At 46.9% G+C, this 20,734-nt stretch overlaps 1 protein-coding gene across 4 annotated transcripts in view; it reads right to left on the bottom strand.

The window, feature by feature from the left end:
• ACTN4 (actinin alpha 4) overlaps window positions 1-20,734 on the bottom strand; it is a 78,445-nt gene that overhangs the window by 14,981 nt on the left and 42,730 nt on the right. For 2 of the 4 annotated variants that reach the window (XM_074937550.1, XM_074937552.1), the window contains exons 2-11: window positions 18,435-18,549; window positions 16,838-16,957; window positions 12,632-12,718; window positions 11,820-11,907; window positions 11,212-11,290; window positions 10,671-10,752; window positions 9,651-9,736; window positions 2,869-2,961; window positions 2,359-2,589; window positions 461-608 (exon numbers count right to left, since the gene is read on the bottom strand). In XM_074937550.1, the coding sequence (XP_074793651.1) occupies window positions 461-608; window positions 2,359-2,589; window positions 2,869-2,961; window positions 9,651-9,736; window positions 10,671-10,752; window positions 11,212-11,290; window positions 11,820-11,907; window positions 12,632-12,718; window positions 16,838-16,957; window positions 18,435-18,549 (1,129 nt within the window). Of the gene's footprint in view, window positions 1-460; window positions 609-2,358; window positions 2,590-2,868; window positions 2,962-8,985; window positions 9,072-9,650; window positions 9,737-10,670; window positions 10,753-11,211; window positions 11,291-11,819; window positions 11,908-12,631; window positions 12,719-16,837; window positions 16,958-18,434; window positions 18,550-20,734 lie in introns of all 4 variants that reach the window. The other 2 variants (XM_074937549.1, XM_074937551.1) reach the window with 1 other exon arrangement.

Raw genomic sequence — 20,734 nt, 5'->3', positions numbered from 1 at the left:
CAGTAGCTTCTATTCTTAAACTAGTCCCACGCGCACACACGCAATGCCCAGAGAGTTGTTTGGAAACATGACCAAGCTGCAGTACAGTACAACGGCTCCATAATGCTGACAGCTGGAAGGCACAAAGTGACTTGCTAATGCAGCTAATACCATTCCTTGGGCCATATCATCTCCAGACCCCAATACTACCAAAAGGTAGCCAAGGATCAGTTTCCCTATTCCAGAAATGGAGGATTGAGTGCCAAGTGACTTGCTCAAAGAGTGACATACTGAGTCAATAGTGCAGAATCAGAATTCAGAGCTCCCAACCCCTGCTGGGGTTCAGGCCTCCGTCTCCTGGGCCATGCTATCAGAGCCAGAGGAGCAACTGTTCTCAGCCATTCAGCCTGCTTTAAAAAGATTCCTTTGCCAGATCTAGTTCGCCCTCAGCCCTTCTCTGGCCTCAGAAAGAGGTGACTACCTTCAGTCCAGGACTCGTGGATGGAGGCTTTCTGTCTGAACTTCTCAGCCAAGTGGTCCAGTCGCTCTAGCCTCCTGATCTCGTTCAGCAGCCACTCTTCATAGCCTTTCTCCGCCTGTTCCAAGTGCTGCCAGCCATTATTAATGTCCTGTGGGGGGAGGGGGAGTATAGGAAACAAGGCGTTTAGAGCAAGAAAGGGCTGTGTCAGACTGCCAGCAAGATTATGAAGCACCTAAGGGGAATCTCAACATGACGGGGAACATATTTGGGGAACAAATATTTAATGGGCTCTTCAATCTAGCAGAGAAAGATCTAACAGTCCAATGGCTGGAAGTTGAAGCTGGACAAATTCAAACTGGAAATAAGATGTACATTTTTAACAGTACAAGTAATTAACCATCACTGACAATTTTTAGATCAAGATGGGGTGTTTTCCTAACAGATCTGCTCTAGGAATTATTTTGGGACAGTTCTCTGGCCTGTGTAATACAGGGGGGTCAGACTAGATGATCACAATGGTTCCTTTCTGGCCTCCGAATCTATGAATGGCCCATACTTCCAGGGTGACATCATCAGGTTTTCCCTTTCCCATACTGGATGTTAACACCATCTCCGTTATAACATTAGCGTTTGCCATGCCATATGCATGTGTATATGTAATAAGTAACCCTTGGGAGACTGGCAGACCAGCAACACCAGTCATTGGGGGAAGTTAAATGCCACACAATATTTGCTACCAGGAACAAAAGAGCATGTGCATCTCTGGCACATACAGCTGAGAAATGGGACTGAGACCTCACGGCTTAGGGCAAGGGTTCTCAACCTTTCTTTCTGAGGCCACCCCAACATGCTATAAAAACTCCATGGCCCATTGTGCCCACGAACTGGTTTTCTGCATATAAAAGCCAGGGCTGGCATTAGCAAGCAGGGCAGTAGCCTAGGGCCCCACACAGCTCAGGCTTCAGCCCCAGGGGTTTCAGTCTCATGTGGTGGGGCTTCGGCTTTCTGCCCTGGGCCCAGTGAGTCTAATGCTGGCCCTGCTTGGCAGCCCCCCTGAAACCTGCTCACGGACCCCAGAGGGCCCTGGACCCCTGGTTGAGAACCACTGATTAGGGTACGACTACATGGTCAAAACAGTTCCAGAGCTAGCCCACTTGAGCTTGCCTGAACCCGACTAGCACAGATAATGAGGAGAGCGAGGCCACTGTCCTGCAGGTTTCAGAGCGAGCAGAGTTGGTACTCAGGGCATATGCTGGGATTGTTCTACTTGGCCTGCAGCCCAAGCTGTGCTGTCTTCACGGCCGTTAGCCGTGCTTGCGGGATTCACGCTAGCTCGGGTAGGCTGACCCATCCACACACAGTTTCTGCTGTGCCGACGTACCCTTTGTTACATTGGGCATAGGCAAGGAGTATGCAGTAAGGTCGGTTACACTGCAGGCCTTGAGGAGACACTAGGCTCTGAAATAGTAGCCAACGCACATGAAGGGAGAAGCTGACTGCTGAGGACCCTCACTTACACCCATGCACACCCAAGCAGGGTTTTGTAGGTGTGAGTGAGATTTGGATTTGGCCCTCAATCTTCCAGCATGAGCACACAAGTCCTTCTCCTCCAGACACTCGTGTTAGCACTGCCAGGAAGCGTGCAGAGTACGGAGGGACCACCCACAAGGCATCCAACATTTGGCTGCAGTACCCCATAAGCAGGTCACCCAAGAGGAAGTTGTTTCTGGACTGTTAATAGGAGCTAGTAAGCAGACTCAAGTCAGCCTTCGGTACAGACCGCTCCCTCCTCATCTCTGCTAAATTCAATTCTGCTCACTCCACTGTGCTAAAGGCCTCACTCTGCTTTACCCTTCCCCCTCAGTGCCTCATTGCTTCAGACAAACACCGTTACTCACCGAGACCATCTTGCCCTCCGAGGGCATGAAGGCAGGCCTGTTGCTCAGCCGGAGTTTAGTCTGCAAGGTGTTGAAGTTTATCTCCAGCTGACACTTCTCCTGCACTTTGGGAGGCTTATGGACACGCCTGTAGTCGCGGAAATCTTCCAGTTTTTGCTGCATCTCTTGAATGGTCTTCTGTGGGACCCGGTCCTCCAGCCAGGGGATAGTGCGTTTAATCCACTCCAGCAGCTGCAGGGCGAGCAGACACTGGTTAAGTGGGACATGAGGAGCAGCAGCAACATACCTGTCATTGGCCCTTCAAGGGGGAAGTCGCAGTCATGCTGGGGAATGTACCAACTGACACAGAATGTGCCAGGGAGCCATGTCTCTCCGGCTATTGACATCTCTGATCTCTCACATCCCAGAAGCGTAGGCCACCCTCCACAATAAACCGCCAGGATCCCTGTCGGCCTCCAGCTCAGAGCTCCCCTCCACACAGGAGAGTAATCAGAAGGCAGGGGGACTCACATCAGATGCCAATTTCTCATAGTCCTCCATCAGGTGCTCGTTCTCCTGGTTCACAGCCAGCACTTTGCAAATCCGGTTTGCTGCTGTCTCAGCCTGGGGGGAGGCAAAAGGGGAGGAGGGGGAGATTTTAGACCCATTTGCAGCAGAGCAGCAAGGACAATGCATGAAAGGAGAAGCCAGCAGTGTTACGATCTGTCCAGCCCCCACAGAGAGGAAAGGAAAGCCACTCTGAAGCTAGACCAGTCCCCTCAGAAGGACTTGCTGACAGGTTTAATCCGCACTTGCCATGTCATGTGGAAGATTTACCCTGAGGCTTCATCAGCTAGAGGATGCCCCTTGCATAACTTGCCATGACAGCGCAACTCACCCACCAGGGAGGCTCCCGTAGCTCTGGCTCCCAAAGCCCAGACGGGCATTGCCTGTGCTAGTGGGACTAACTGGAAAGTAGGTGCCATGTTACAGATGTGCCCCTGCGTCCTGAGCTACCCTGGGAGCCTCCAACAGTGCTTGGGTCTTCGGGCTCGGTTGGATCCAACTGATCAAAGATTTTTTCCAAGCTCAGCATAAGCAGGTGATATCTGAATGGCTATTGGCCAGAGCCCCTCCACTGCCTTGAGGGGGAAGATTAAGCCCTCTGCATATTAATGTGCATTTCCACAGCACCCCAGTCAGGTAGGCATGCCCCCATTTTACAGACTGGGAAATGGAAGTGACATGCCACTGAGACTGGGGCAAAGCAAGGAGAAAGACCTAGATCTCATGACTGCTCCTCATGTGCCTGTATCTCCAAGGCCACCCATCCCCAGGGCCTTGTGAAAGCAGGTTGCTAGCTACCAGAGTGAGGATCTGCCCATCACTGCAAGACTCTGGCACCAGCCTACACCAATTGTGAAAGTCTCTGACTTGGCACCTTCCCACTGCTGCTCCCAGAACCCCTCCCCAGCATCTGAGACTCCCATATCTTCCCCTAGGCACCGCACCTGGCTCTCTGGTTTATAAGAATGGAGCACATGGTCAGTTGCACCCGCCAACAGTACAAGACCAGATTGCTGCATTCTCACTTGGAGTGTTAACTGGCTGGACTAACGCAGAGTTCGTAAATTAGTTTTTTGCCAAGTAAGTGTGTTTGTAGTAGTGTCAGAATCCCTCCACTTTGTGTATTCCACTCCTTATTCAACACCCGTTGACTCCTAATAATTAAACTCAGGATTTAGCTCCAGAATTAGCTATTTGTCAAGTCACTGCCTGGGTAGTGTTCCACAGCATTTCAGCAGCTGCATTTTGGGTTTGGGTCTTCCCAGAACTACGGCACTGAGCCATAAGCATCCACGTGTTTATCAATCATTTCTCTTTGAGAATGAGAACAAGCCCCTGTTTGCCGACTGATTTCACTGCAGCCTTCCGTACTGTACACACGCCTTCCTTCTGCCCCTTCCTCATCTGTGAGGCAGGTGGGGTAAGGTGAAATTCTCCTGTGTATTAGGTAGGAGAGTGGGATACGTGGATGCAAAGAAGGAAAGTCAAGAGATCAAGTACCTTGTAGGCAGCACAGAAAGAGTCCAAGAGGAGGAGTTGAAAGCCAGACATCAACAGATATAGTGAAGAGGGTCTATAGGAGGATGGGGAGAGGAAAACAGAGCTGGGGAAATGAATTGCCAAAAAGACTAGACATCAGAAGTTTGATTCCCTTTAGCAACAAAACATAAGCGATAAGCAATCTGGATTCTAGGCCGTATGCTTCTCCTCACACTGCTGGGTACCACTTAAACATATTAGACATGCTCACGATGCAGCACACATCAGTTGCTACCTCAAACTTGGGACTGGAATTAAGAGCACGACACACAAGAACATTGGAAAAACCACCGCATGCTACGAGAAGCTAATAAATACCAGCTGATGCCACGAACATGCCAGCTGTGCTCCTAAAGATTGGGATCAGACAAAGAACAATAAAAAACACTGGCCAGGCCAGAATTTCACACATTACACCCACCCATGGAGCGCCTGGGAGAAGTGCTAGCTAATACACTCAACTTCAGACTTTAATAGAAAAATTTCAGTCCAGATGGAATATGTATCCAGTGGGTGTTTTTCAAACATTGGCTAACAAACAAGGTTAATGCTTCCAGCCTATAAAAGTTTCACACTTTACGAACCAAGTTAATCCTGATCTTTAATAATCACATCCTATAGCTGAACAGGATCTAGCGCTGACAAACTTATGCAGCATGTGGAAAATGTTAGGCCAGAATCCTAGATCTGCACTAGGAATTATTATAGGGAAGTTCTACGGCAGGGGTGGGCAAACTTTTTGCCCCGAGGGCCACATCTGGGTATGGAAATTGTATGGCGGGCCATGAATGCTCACGAAATTGGGGGCTGGGGTGCGGGAGGGAGTGAGGGCTCTGGCTGGGGGAGCGGGCTCTGTGGTGGGGCCAGAAATGAGGAGTTCAGGGTGTGGCAGGGGGCTCTGGGCTGGGACAGGCGGTTGGGGTGTGGGGGACAGGAGAAAGGGCTTCGGCCGGGGGTACGGGCTCTGGGGTGGGGGGGACAGGAGAAAGGGCTTCGGCCGGGGGTACGGGCTCTGGGGTGGGGCTGGGGATGAGGGGTTTGGAGTGTAGGAGGGTGCTCTGCGCTGGGATGCAGGGGTTTGGAGGGGAATCTGGGCTGGGCAGCTCAGGGGTGCAGGCTCCAGGCTGTACTTACCTCAAGTAGCTCCCGGAAGCAGCGGCATATCCCCCCTCCAGCTCCTAAGCGGAGGTGCGGCCAGGCAGCTCTGTGCACTGCCCTGTCCGCAGGTGCCGCCCCTGCAGCTCCCATTGGCCGTGGTTCGTGGCCAATGGGAGCTGCAGGGGCGGCGCTTGGGGCGGGGGCAGTGTGTGGAGCCCCCTGGCTGCCCCTCCGCATAGAAGCTGGAGCAGGGACATGCCACTGCTTTCAGGAGCCGTGCGGAGCGAGGCAAGCCCGACCCCACTCCCCAGCTGGAGCACCAGAGTTGGACAAGCCCCAGACCCTGCTCCCCAGCAGGAGCTCGAGGGCCAGATTAAAATGTCTGAAGGGCCGGATGCTGCCCCCGGGCAGTAGTTTGCCCACCCCTGTTCTATGGCCTGTGTTACACAGGTTGAACGAGATGTCACAAAGGTCCCCTCTAGTCTCAATTATGAACCTTAAAACATCAGTCATCGGAGTGCCTGTGGATGACGTAATTTACTGATTAGGTACAGCTATGCCATTCTGCCTTTAGCTGAGTAAAACTCCTTCAAAACTGATAGGCAGTCAAGATGCAAGAGGCTACTCTTTGCATAAAATAGCCCTCGTAAGGATCCCCAGCTCTTTCCTAGACTATACAACAGATTAGATCAATATCTGCTACTACGGGCAAATCAATTCCTAACGAAGAGAACAACCATTCAAATCCAGAATGCATTTCAAGGAAGCCATGATGCCTACAAAACACATGAATGATTCGGCTACTAGTGTGCTTTGACCACTGCCCATCCCGCTGACTAATACGGTCTCATTGTTTTCTTGTACTCCATGTGTCTGTATTCATCTGTTGTCTCAGGCTATGAGCTCTTCGGGGCACAGACTTTCATTTTTTGTTCTGTGTTTGTATAGTGCCTAGCACAATGGGGCTCTTCAGAACTAGGGTAACAAGCAATGAAGGAAGCTACCCCCCATCTTTGGTCCAAGAACTCCCAGGTGTAGCATGTCTGGTGCCTCGCATTTGAAATGGAATGTTTCTAGTTCTGCCTGAGCCCCTCTTGGACTCTCATAGCCGGATTCTCTGTTCCCCTGTGCTGCATGTAATCATTCACACCAGTGAAAAGGCGGGAGGAAACACTACCAAACTAGAATAGTGCCATTTTACATGGGTGTAATGGCCAGGCACTTAATCTGGACTTGGGCCTCAGTTACTGATGTCAGAATGGAGACTAGTTTCAGCCTTGCTCCAGTACTGGTTTAACAAGTAATACAGATGCTACAGTAAAACTTGGTTCAGTAGCATCAGAAGGCCCCAGTGGTGCTGGCTTCTGTACAAGCCTAGAGGGCAATCATGGTCCCTGCCCCCAAAGAGTTTACTCAACAGTTCTCTTTAAAAATCAAAGCCGGATAGACACCCTTGGTCTGCAGCAAGGCATCGAAATGGCTCATTCATCCCCGGAAACCCAGTTAGCACTAAAATGGCATTTAAAGTGAATCAGCAAGTAAAGATGCGTTTCGAACGTCTAAACTACAGCAGCTACACAAGCAATTAAAGACAATCCAACTGACCTGGATTTGCATTCTAAATGCTAAAAAAGATGCAAGTATTTAGTGTGGTAAGGGAAGGAAGTGAAAACCACAGTTTAAGAACACCAAGAGCGGAAGCAGCACAGAAATTCCTGCTTGTAATCTAGTCTCAGATTTTAGTCAGCAGAGTCCCGGCAAGAGTGTAACCATAGTAGATTTGATATTAACAGAGGTGCTTGATTCCAAGAACCAGAGGTATAATGACTTACCACAACTGAGATCATAGTGAGTCAGGGCAATGCCAGAGTCTAAGGTAAGATTTTCCAGAGAGCGTAAGTCCCGTTTCCAAAAACGACTTAGGCACTTGGGAGACAGTCTCACTGAAAATTAAGAGGCATGTCAGGACCCCAGAACCAAAGTCATTTTTGAAAATGGGACTTAGACGCTCTTGAAAATGCTATGACAGTAAAAGTCATCAAGTGGCGGTATCTAGCTGCCATTGAAAGATGTTCTTCCCAATCAGTTGTCTATATTAAAAGCCATATTGGTTTCAGAGAACATCTGTCCTTTCCCCTACAATAGCAGAGGGTAACAGCAAGGCTAACCTATTATGGATTTGGGCATTGTCAGGTAAACTCTTCAAAGAGTTGAGTGTTTAGTTTGCTTGTGCAGTGTTTAAGCAATGTCTGATTGACAGAACTCTAACAAGTCTGTGTTCCCAGACCTAACCTTCCTAGTGATATTCTCCACCGCCAAAGAAACAAAACCACCCCAAATGGCAATATTTAAGATGAAATGGGGCTGAGAAGAATATTCTAGCTAAACAAGGGAAACCAGCATTTAATAGAAATGCTGATGCCAATCTCATTTGGCATGACTTTTGCTGCTGTGCCTAGTATGAGAGGCATATTAACAGCAGTGATAAGAGTTCTGGATAAGAACTGTAACCGCGCATGAGACAGTTCAGGAAGGGGATGAGAAAGCAAACAGGATATACACAAGGTTAAACTGTCATCACAAAGACTTTCAAATGATTTTGGTGATGCCGTTATCCTACGCACCAATCAACTGACAGCAGTGCCATTTGCACAGACATGGCATTTTCATGGGAAATGAAAAGCCTAATGCAGAATCAAATTTGATTAAGTCAGCAGAGTCATCCAGATTTGTGCTCATTATGCTAGTGATCCAAGAGTCCCACTACGATCATAAATACTTGCATGCTAATTTCAGCTGAGCACTTTGTCAGCTATCCTCCTGCACCATAACAGCCACTGGGGGCTGTTATTTGGGCACTTAATTATGCCTCTTCCCCACATCCCCAGCTTGAATATTTTTTTTAAATTTCTATTGGGCCAGCAGTTTGAGTTTAGACATCTTTGTATCAAGCGTGTTAAACGAGTCTCAGCCAGGGGATTATGGCAAGCAGCCCTGTAACTGTCACAGAGAATGGCTTGCCATAACGTAAGCCAGTACAGTGCTAGCTTACTCCCTTCCAGCTCCATAAAATGCTACTGTGAAGATCTTGAATCTAACACCAGTGTTTTGAGGACAGTGAAACGATCAATTAAAAACTGAGTGATTACTTCTCTTCTCTCACCCCCATTGGCTGCTGGAAGTAGTGACCCTTCATTGGCCGCGCTACGTACAAAGTACAAACCACCCCAGATTTTTATTATTGCCGGTGACTATGTTTTTGTTTCTCCACCAATCTCAGTGGCCAGCGATCATTCCAGCAGTTTTCACTCGTCACATTTCTCATAAGCCCTTCATGCCAGTGTAACAAGCCTCAGTGAGTTGCTTAGTGTGCAAGATTAGTGGCAGCTGAACCAGACAAAACATGCGTAGAAGCAGAAGCAATTCCACCTGCCAAAAGCTCACCTTTTGAGCCCCCGAGAAAGCATGGTAGAAGCAGGAAACGTATGTCATGATAGCCTTCTCATCGGGCCTGAGAGTGCCTACAATATCTGCGCAGAAAGAAAGGGAGGAGAGAGTGAAGAGAGCAGCGTGGGAACCTCCCAGCCCCTCTGGCATGCAGCTGAGGGGGAACAAGCACTTGCTTCAGACTGGAATCCAAACCTAAGCTGGAGCGTGACTCAGCCAAATGGGCTATTTTGCGGCTTTAAATCTTTCCCACTCAGTTCAGAGTTCCTGTCCCTTAAAGTCTGAGACTCTCCCAAGATGAGTAGCTACACTCCTCTAGCAGCCCTTGATTTGAGACACTGGCTATCGGTCTTGGTATTCAGCTTCACAAAGCTCTTGGTTGAAAAGCTGATTTCTCCTGCTGTTTATTGCTACGTAATTCCCTCCGCCACTAATGATATAGCCCAGTCACCTACTCTATAAAGATGATTTTTCTGGTCCCTCCAGTGTTACATAATAGCTGGAGCCATGGAAGCTGGACAGCTCCCGGAGCATGTATGAACTAGCTGAGGTTTGCTTTCCAGTCAGCAAGAGACCACTGCCATCTGCAAGAAAAACTGGGTCAGCGTAGGATGCTGCAGTTCGAAGAGTTATAACGAGATGGACACAGCTGCCTCCGGTACCTTCTGCGCGCCAGAAAATGCATGGTAGAAGCTGGATACATAGGTCATGATGGCCTTCTCATCAGGGCGAGCTGTGTTGACAATGTCTGCAAGCGAACAATAAGTGTTAATGCCCTCACCGGGAGGGCCTGGTTTCACACTGAGTCAGACTTGATTGCCAAGGCACATCTTGCACATCATCTCAAGAAACCCGCTCTTCACCATTCTGGAGTCCTGTAGATAAGCAGCTGTCTAAAAAAAGAAGTGCCAGAATATCTGGATGGGCAGAAGAGGACATCAAAACTGTCCTGGGTATACTACAGAATGTGAAAGATAAGCTTGTCAACCAAGACTGAACACAAGCCATTTGCAGCTACGGGTACTGCATTTTACATAGGGCAGCTATTACTGTTTTTGCGACTGTTTTAAAAAGGGAATGTTGGCCCCAGGATTTAGTGGTGGTGATGGTCAAGTGAGATTACCACCACACAAAACAGGAAGTGGGGTGCACTTTTACCCAAAGTAACCAATTGTTACTCAATTGTGGTCTCACTTCTTGTTCAGTACACACCACGGCCCTACCCAGGAAAGGTCACTATGTTCCGTGAGCATTACATTCACAAATGTGAATGAATAGCTGGAAAAGGCCAAGGTAACAGAGGGCAATTTGTTCCGGTTGGGACAGCTTCACTGCTAGTGAAAACAGAATATGGCAAGATGCATTTGACAACAAATTTCTGGTCCATCATGTGTTTACAGAGCCTTACGTGGCCTTTCAAAGATAAGCCTAGTCATGGAAAGGGTGGGAGATGTGAATGCTGTATGGAAGGCCAATTCTGACTTTTAAACACAAGCCAGGCTGGCTGCCCTGTCAGATCAGACCACCTGATGCCCAGTCCTACGTGACACAGCAATGGAGGAAATGCACTTTCCTCTTGCCTTGACAAGCAAGTTGTTCATGGGACTGGGTCATCTCCACCACAATGGCAGGAACTTCCACTGACCCAGGTGGTTCCTGCTGCGAGTGCCTGGAAAGCTTACCCTCAGCATCCAACATCTTGGGGATGTCCAGGTATTTCTCGGCCACCTCAAAGGCATTGTTCAGGTTCGTCACAGGATCATCCTGGGAAAAGGACAGTTGTAAAAAGTCGCGTGAGGGTGTTATGAACCTGAGTCTCTGACAGCTCCCTCTAACACAGATGGCATGGCTGCCCGAAGGGCTGCTTGGCAGGAGGCCTAACATCTCCCTTATTTCCTCTTGAAGGCAGACTTGCTGTAGCATTCATGTCTAACCTTTTCCACCAATGACCCAAAAGTTCCTTAGTCACCTGCTCCCATTAGCCGACCATTCCCTGCCAGACTCAAATTCCTGTCTCACTGAATGGAACAGAGTCTAACTTGTGACAGGAAGATCTTTTCAAATCCTGCCTTCTAGCATTGAATTCGCCTTCTAATAAGACACACAGCTAGCAGCGACAATGGGGTCTGAGAGGTTAAGTGGGACGTGTGTTTCCCTGGGGTGCGTCTAGCAGCACAACTTAGCTTCTGAAGAAAGGATAACATGGCCACTGCAGAGATGTACCTTTCTGAGCTTGTCATATTCAATGAGCTCTGGTCTGTGTCTGTGGATCAAGGCATTGAAAGCAAGACCGTCCTTCCAGCTACAAAAGAGATCAGAGTTAAATGGCTTTGGTGCATGGGGTTAGATACATGTATCTGTATAATACACTACAGAAAATGATCACCAATACACAGTAGAGTCCAACAGATTATTTTTTTTCCGTTCACCTTGATTTAATGCCTCTAGAAGCAGCAGGACTGAGTACTATGCACAGTTACTGCATGCTTCCTTTAGATCGGGCATTTCAGGTTCTTCCACCCCCAGGTCCTCCTGAGAATAACAGCCCAGATAAGAGGCAGCAATGGCTGGAATTGCAGATTTAACAAGAGCAAAACATGCATGAATTTGGGGGTTTTGTTCCGGCCAAACCACGCTACAAGCATCGCTTCCCTAATGGCAGACCCATTGAATATTTCATGGAGATGCCTGTGAGGCCGAGGGAATGGGCTATTTCTTGCTGTCTTCAAGACACGCAGCAGAGCCTGCCAACATGGAGAGCTCTTTCTGAAGCATGTAAAGGAGCAGACAGATTCGAGCACTTGCTAAGAGGGGGTCTGACAGGCAGTTACCTGATATGGAAATTTTGTACATTGACGTTTTTGTAGGGCGCCGTCTTCCTCTGACACCACAGCAGCAAGCCTTCTTTGGCAGAGGTCTCTGCAAAAGGCACAGGGCAATTAAGGGACTGTGCCCAGGAGCGTCTCTCTCCTGGTAGAGTTTTAAGCCAAGAACATGAGACAAGAGTGCAACAGATGACAGACTTATCCACAGACAGTAAAGGATGCAACCTGCCCCCTGTTTAGTGTTAGTGTTACAGCATGTGTCTGAGTCACAAGCCAACCTGGTCACAAACATGCAAGTCAAGTATTGCAATTCATATTCAGGGTGATCTCAGGGTAGTTTATTTTCCACTGTGGTTGTCTCCAACTAGGAAGGACAGTCTCCAGTTGGCGTGTTGAGTCAAGACAGCTGCAAGTATGGGGTAAAAAAAGCTCATCTTCCTTCTATTACCATTAGGTGGTTGGCGGGACTATCCCAAAATCTGGAACAGCACAGGGGAAAAACACCGGCCACCCACCACGCAGTCCCAGATTCACAGGGATCGGGTATTTAGCACTAACGGCCAACAGACCAAGCGAAGCAGAAGCACAGTAACTGATTTACTGAAACCGACAGCTATGCAAAAAAAGTATGCATAGGAAACGTGACTTGCAGATGCATGAGCTGTCCTGGATTACCATAAAACTGCATCAATTCACTGCACCAGTTTTATCTTCCCCATCATACATTCTTTGTGCTGTAGTTACACGGATCCCTCTAATGTGCTGGAGAGCAAAGAAGCAGACCATAAGAACACAGCTTGCACATGCCTGGCTCTTACCTTCCACAGAAATGTCCTGAATGGCAAATCGAAGGATAATTGTCCAGATCATTCCCAATGTCATCTTTGTATTGCCATCTACAATCTCTGTGAAAGCAACAGTGGAGAGAAGAACATTGACATTAAACTCACCAGGGATGGAGGAAAACCTCACTTTCTTAATACAGACACATCAGCAAACAACTTCCAGGTGCAAGCAAGCTAGGAGAAGGATTTCAAGAGGCACTACAGTAAACAGCCATTAACACCTAGAATTTTCCTGGGGTCCAGTTTAAAGCCAAACACTGAGCTCATTGCACTGTCCGCACATCCAGAAAGAGTTTATTGTTTTCTGACTCAAACACTTCAGGATTTTAAGTTCTGGTGTGTCCTTAACCAGTTTACATTTTACTCTATAGAGGACAGAGGGACAACACTTGAATAAAGGATATATGAAGGCTCATCTTTTCATTCAAAGTTGGAGCTCACATCTGAGGATTCAAATCTCTGAAGGACAAATAAGGAGCAATGAGAGAAGGCCTCCACTTTGCATTCCCATACTAGACAGTGGAGCAGAGGTATCAGACCAGTGTTCAAAGCTTCACTAGCAACACTCATGGAGTTTCTGGAATCCAGACTTTAGACTTTGTGTCTAATATACCCGGGTACATTTGGCAATTTTCAAAGAGTCAGACAGCACTGGGACAGCCCGACAGCACAAGCTTGCCACGCACAGTTCATCCCCACTCAAATTCCACTCCCCCAGATTCCATGAGCAGCCAAGGCTAATGGCTACAAAACTGACACCTCGGCATCATCATGCAAGGACAAATGAGATTTCATTAATGACCTCACCACAAACCTATATTTAAACCCAGCTCTCTAGAGTAATAGGCTGCAACACCCACTGCCATGTGGACAAAGCTAACTACATCTGCACTCAGCATGTGACAATGCTAGTTAGTCACAGTGCCAGGAGCCATCTAGATACAGCAAGAAAGCCTCTTTCAATCCCCCTCAAAATGATGAGTTTGCAGCCATTACTTTCAACCGTATGAAATGAAGGAGAGTGGGAAACCTGTGTGATTATGGAGATTAAGAGACCCTATTTTAGTTAAACAGCGATAGCAAGATGATGATTTCTTTGAACAACTAGACATGGAATTTCTCACATCTCTTGAGCAGCTAAAAGCCTCTTCCAAACCAAATAAATCCTTGGAAGCATGGAGAATTAAGTCTGGGTACCAAGGGGGCTGTTGAACAGTCACAGCAACAGCTGATGTCTAGGAGGAGAGCTCAGTGGATAAGTTGGCTTTTGTAAATTGAACACCCCACCCCTACATCTTGAATTGCAACATGGCACTAGTTGGAACATGCACTGGTTTCAGGTATAGTCAAGAGAAAAGACACCAGTCACTAGATTTAGAGATGTAACCTCAGTGCAAGCCATGTTACTTGATTAATTCAAACTGGCTCTGCAAGGTAGCCTAGTGCCAAGTGATGTCCTAGCAACATCCCTCGGTGTCTAAGCAACAGTGGGAGTTTCACAAGTCCAAGGAACAGGTCATGGTTCTTGTGAGCAAGGACAGGTTCTATAAAGAGAAAGTAGCTGCAGCTTGTATTCCTGGGGAACCAACTGCCATATCAGATCAGCCCAGAATCCTATCCAATAGTGGCCAGTGCCAGATGCTTTAGAGGGAGGAAATAGGCAGAGGTTTCTTGCTCCAAGGGGAGTTTCTTCCGAACCCCCACCACTCGGTGGTTTGCTTATACCCTGAGGCATAAGGGATTCAAATACGCTAATAAAATATTTCTGTCTAACGTAACTATATTCCTCAGTGGGTAATTTAACCAAATTTAGTCCCACATTCTAAACTCCAACAAAAATATCAAGGGAAAAAACACATTTAAAAAGGCAGTAGCCTGGACAATCTAAAGGTAGAGAACTATAAATAGATGAGTACTGATGCACGTACAGAAACCACCAATACGGAGATGGAAGAATTTAGTTCTCTTCTAGACTATCCTTCTTGGGAAGGAAGAGAGGAGAGATAACTAGTTTGAATGCAAAGTATCTTAAACTGACAGATTTTAAGTTATTTGCAATAGTGAGAGAAAATACAGTACTTCTCCCTCAAACTTCTCATTTAGAAACTGCAGAGAGACAGACAAATGTAAAAAAACAGGATAAAAACTATTTTGTTTTTCATGCTATCAGGCTTTATTGTAAAGTTTCATTATGGAAATATCCAAAACACTCTGGTCTGTGTAAATGGAGAAATAGTTTTCCAAAGTGAACTCACCATTAATAGCATTTTAATGGATCATCTATCTGGAAATTCTCACTATTCTGCAATTCTGTGAAGCTCCTCTGGGGGGTCTGTTTAACCAGGGTGTTTTTCTTTGGACAAATTAAATAAATGCAGCTAGGAGAGGCAGAGCCGGGAGTGGGTCCAGCTGTAAAGAACCACTAAAGAAAATCTGAGGTTCTGATCTGAGAGCAGGAATTTTGTTTTTTAAATCATAACAAGTTGACTGCCAGCATATATATGTTTGGCAAAGCTCAAAGAAATACCAGGCCTGGAGACTTGGAACAATGCAAATACAAATATTTTGCTTTTCTGGGCACATTCTTTGATCCAAGTAGTAATGGCAATTAGTTTAAAAAAACAGCAGCATGCCGCCATTCAACTGACCATGGAGAAAGAATCATGCCTTGAACTAACTGTTCAAACGGCTTTATAGGCAGTCACCACGGTTCAATATTAATTTCCAAGCTCCCAAAAAGCTTTTAAATTGCCTTGAGCATCCTTGATTTCCCTTGGATGGACCTAACCGTGGAGAAGAGGAGATACTTACAAGCCTTGTTCAGTACAAGACATTCTTCACCCAGGGCTAAGACCATGTGCATTACGCTCAGATACTCTAAGCCAACATTGCTGCTGATTCCACTGACACTTGACTGCATAACAATTCCCAGGATGAGCCATAAGTTTGAGATTTTTTCCTTTCCCACCCCGTTAGCATTCAGACAACAGTAAGGTGGGATCAAGGTCTCTTCAGTATTTTTATGGCAGGTATCAACACTGATGATATTTATGGTTATCATGGCAAATATAAGCCCTGCTTTGTGGCCATGTCTGTCTGTAAAGCCCCATGCATACCGTATTCATCTATTAAAGAGCAGCATCTATTTCCAGCTGCGGTAATAACTCCTGATAAATGTCCCCTCCCTCACCAAATATGCTCTTGTACATACAACAGAAGGATAGCTCTTTTACCTAGGGGGTGAGTTTTAGCTTAATGCATTAATCCAAAATAGAGGGAGGAGAGAAATAACTCCACCACTGATGAGATGGATGAACCCACACCAGAACTGACATTTACTGCACTCCTGGTGATTTGCCTACCAAAGGTCTGGACACCCAGAATTTGGAGTTGACCGTAGCTGTCTATAACTCTTATTCTCCAAGTGTTATTCTTGCCATCTAAGAAACAGGCATGGTGAGCATCAAGTTACATTTTAGAAATGAATAAGTTCTACTAAAAAGTGTTTACCCCGCATGTTAGCAAAACTACAGCAATTGCAACCAACTACCATTGTTTGAATGCAGTTAGGCTCCCAGTAATATGAACCTCTGGCCCAATTTCTCTCTATTGACTGAATTATAGGCATTTGGTGTCATTCAAGTTATTTGCATAATCCAGTCTCCTCTTAGTTCCTGACGGAGAGGAGGGCTGAAATGTTGAAACACTTTACTGTATAGAGAAAATAACTCTTCCAATTAGATGGTATGACCTGTGACTCCTAATACAGTAGAACCTCAGAGTTACGAACTGACCGATCAACCACACGCCTCGTTTGGAACTGGAATTACGCAATCAGACAGCAAACATAAAAAAGGCAAATACAGTACTGTACTGTGTTAAACATAAGCTACTAAAAAACCCTTTCCCTTTAAAAAAGATCTGACAAGGTAAGGAAACTGTTTCTGGGCTCATTGCATTTAAATTAAGGGGGTTAAAAGGAACGTTTTTTCTTCAGCATTGTAAAGTTTCAAAACTGAATAAAGTCAATGTTCAGTTGAAAACTTTTGAAAGAACAACCCTAACGTTTTGTTCGGAGTTACGAACCACCTCCATTTCTGAGGTGTTCGTAACTGAGGTTCTACTGTAGTCACGAGTTGAGGCTGGCTGCTGATACATTCAGAAGCCTAAATTACATACCTTCAGCTCCTATAGAGACCAGCTTCACTCCTTTGCTAGCGATGAAGTCTAGAGCTTTGTTCACATTGTTGATTTTATGCACTCTCATTTTCCCTCGTTCTGGTTTGGGTAATCGCTCTCCTAAAGGAAACAGAAAAGTTACAGCTTCTCTTTACAATCTCAGGTGAGAGCTAAAATCACCGGTAGGAAAGACAAGTGAAGAAGTTTAATATGAAACTAGTCCCTTTACCATGATGTCAAGGGCAGAAGATCTGTTTCTAGATTGCTGCAAAGGTTACTCATACTTGAATAATTTGTTAAAACATGCATTATAAACCTGACCGTTGGGGAAGGGGCTGTCTCCTTGTTCTGTGTCTGTACAATGCCTGGCACAAAGGGGTCCTGATTCCATTATTAGGGCTCCTAGGCCCTACAGCAGGGGTGGGCAAACTATGGCCCGGGGGCTGCATCTGGCCCTTCAGATGTTTTAAACTGGCCCTCGAGCTCCCACTGGGGAGCAGGATCCAGGGCTTGTCCCGCTCTGGCGCTCCAGCTGTGGAGCGGGGTCAGGGGCTTGCCCTGCTCCACGCGTGCTGTGGCTCTGCGTGGCTCCTGGAAGCAGTGGCATGTCCCCGCTCCAGTTCCTATGCGTAGGGGCAGCCAGGGAGCTCCACACGCTGCCCTTTCCCCAAGTGCTGCCCACGCAGCTCCCATTGCCCAGGAATCACGGTCAATGGGAGCTGCAGGGATGACCTCTGTGGATGGGGCAGCGCACAGAGCCACCTGGCTGCGCCTCTGCGTAGGAGCTGTAGGAGGGATGCCACCACTTCCGGGAGTTGCTTGAGATAAGCACCACCCGGAGCCTGCACCCCTGAGCTCCACCCCCCCCGCCTGCCCTGATCCCTCTCCCGCCCTTCGAACCCCTCTATCCTAGTGCAGAGCACCCTTCTGCACTCCAAACCCCCCCATCCCAGACGGAGCCCTCAGCTCTCCCCCCCCCCCCACTCCAACAGCCTGCCCCAGCCTGGAGCCCCCTCCCACACCTTGAACTCCTCATTTCTGGCCTCACCCCAGAGCCCATTCCCCCAGCCAGAGCCCTCAACCCCTCCCACACCCCAACCCCCAGTTTTGTGAGCATTCATGGCCCGCCATACAATTTCCATATCTAGATGTGGCCCTTGGGCCAAAAATTTTGCCCACCCCTGCCCTCCAGTAATACAAATATTTACAAAGACAGCATTATACTTAACCTACATTGTGATAGGTGCCTCTCAGGCTGCAGGACTGTAAACTTGCGGTGTAGATGTTTGGGCTCAGGCTGAACCCCGAGCTGTGGAACCCCGAGCTGCGGGACCCCAGCCTGAGCCTGAACATACACCCCAGAAATATTATAGTCCCACAGCCCAAGACAGCTGATAGGGGCTAGCCATGGGTGTTTCACTGCAGCGTAGACATACCCTAAGAGAAGAGAAGAGCCCCATTTTCCACACAAAGCAAGGTGACAGTCCTAGGCCAAAAAACTTACAACCCAAGCGTAAGTGACAGATTGGGAGGGAGCACAAGGTCCAGGGATTCTTTAAGTACCAGGTACAGTAGCAGTAGAGTGTCAGGGACGCACCTGAAATGACCTCCAAGAGCAACATGAGTTTGAGGCCATCGCGGAAATCTTCATCTATGTTCTCGATCTGCGTGCCCGCTTTCCGCAGGTGAGAATTGCACCATGCTGTAAAAGTCTGGAAGAATAGGGTAAGGAGGGTGTGATAGTGCAGCATTCAGTTTAGAAATGAACTGACAAGCCACCCAGCTTCACACGAACTAACCTATTTGGATCCAATACACCAAAACGTGGTGCAGGTCTCATTAATGCACATGTACATTAATTCACTATCTTTGGTGATTATATTCACTGGGCTCACTCTTCATCTCTAGGTCAGCTCACCCCCTTTCAGGATCATAACCATCTGACAGAGATTTTAGCTCTGCTATCGTTTCCCCAAACTTATTCCAAGAACCACCCACTTTATTCTGCTTTGTGGCAAGACTAACTGGTCGCAGTAGAACAATACAGCCTGACCCAACCTTTTAGACTTGACCAAGTACCAATATGGCGTTTGTAGAACCAGAGGGAGCTTGAGTGGTTTTCAAGACAGAATCGCATTTAGCGGACATTGCTAAATATGGTGAGCATTTCTAAATACATATGACCAGGTCCTTGTTACGCTGCTGAGGTATGTGGTTAACAGGGACGAAAGAACTGCTGCAGAACGCCCAAGCAATTCTTGCACTGAGCAACAGAAAGATCTTTCTGGCTCTAGCTGGACGCCTTCGGTCTATTCTTGGCTTCCTGTGGCCTCCTCGTTGTGGCAAACAATTAAACACTGAGCTATGGAGCTTAAAATTGCACGAGTTTATTTGTGTAACATACCAAAACTCCGATGTGAAAACCACCACACGCTAAATGGCACGGTGTGGCTTAGCTCCTGCGCTGTAGGAGTTCAATCCTTCCAATTTAGTGTCAATTTAATTAGCCCCCACACAAACATCTCAACGACCCCTGCTACGGGGAACAATATTAAACACATGCAATATTGCAAGCTGTTGTTCAGATGGGAGACACTCTTAGTGAAGATGTTACGATCTGTCACTCTAGGAACACTACATTAACAATTCCACACATCCAAAAAAACACAAGATTAGTGCCACCAGACGAACACAATGAACAGCTGCAAAGTCAGAAGCAGTAGGCAAAAGAGTGTTCAAGCCAGTCACCATTTGTTTTGGCAACTGTTACTAACCCTGTTCATTCAAAAACTCCTAGACAGTAGCTGCTGAATTGACACTCTACCCTACACACAGCCTTCAGACAGCAAATATGGCAATGTTAAAATGTGAAACTCTAAGGATTTAGATATGCCCATTTCAAGAGCTGCCACAGATTTACCCTCTTTATCTGATGAAGAGCACTTGGAAAATGGAAAGTGAAACGACTATATAGCAAAGGAAGCGAGACTGCAAGGATGAAGAATGATCTTTGGCAAGTCTGAGAACTTACATAGCCATCCGTCTTGATTGTGTGCGCTTGGAAACAATAGCGTAATGGAACCAATGGTAGAAATTTACAATCTAGAAATGGCAATTCACTCTAACAGCTCTCCTCCATTCATCCAGAGGACAGCATGCCCAATGCATAGGGCGGGACAGAAGAACATGCATTAGGAATTACTAGAGAGTCTACTGTGGGGAAGAAGAGGATTTGGTCATTTTGCACACTCACACAATCAAAGTAAAATGAATGTTCCATTCCCCCCCACTGTCTATGCAAGATTGTTGACCATACGTCATTCTTTGTCCAGGAATTAGACACTCAGCATCATAAAACATTCTTCAGAGCATAAAATGAAAACTATGTGACACACTAAACATGGAACCTGTTTCATATTCTTGTAGCTTTAGGTATCAGCTATGTGCTTTAGATAAGTGTGCATTTCCTGAAGCAACCAGGTAACGGAATAGAAAGCGACTCCGCTTTACCAGCAGTTAGCGAGACTCCATGCAGTTTTACAAGCAAGTATTTTTAGTTTAGATACACAAAATTCTTATCACAGCTGAAAGCTGTAGTTCTAGAGAATTAGCGCAGTGAAGATCCCACATATCATGAACAGAGGCACAGGAAGCTCTAATGCTTGAGGTGTAATTTCTTCTTCATATGCAGCCATTTCCCATTTTACTACAGCGTGGCCTACAATTTAGACCCCTCCCCATGAGTTTTGCCCTGTTTTAGTCTGACACTCAGCCTGATACAAAGGCACCTCTTCAGCCCAACTCCCAGCTCCTCTAAATACCCAGACCACATCTAATGTAAGAAACATCTCCTGCTGCTTAGTCTAAACTCATTCGTGCTGCCTTTTACCCAAATGA

Source organism: Natator depressus, chromosome 23 (genome assembly GCF_965152275.1).
Source record: "Natator depressus isolate rNatDep1 chromosome 23, rNatDep2.hap1, whole genome shotgun sequence".
Classification (NCBI taxonomy): Eukaryota; Metazoa; Chordata; order Testudines; family Cheloniidae; genus Natator; species Natator depressus.
Note: the sequence above shows the minus strand (reverse complement) of the source record. Positions and strands in the feature narration are given on the sequence as shown.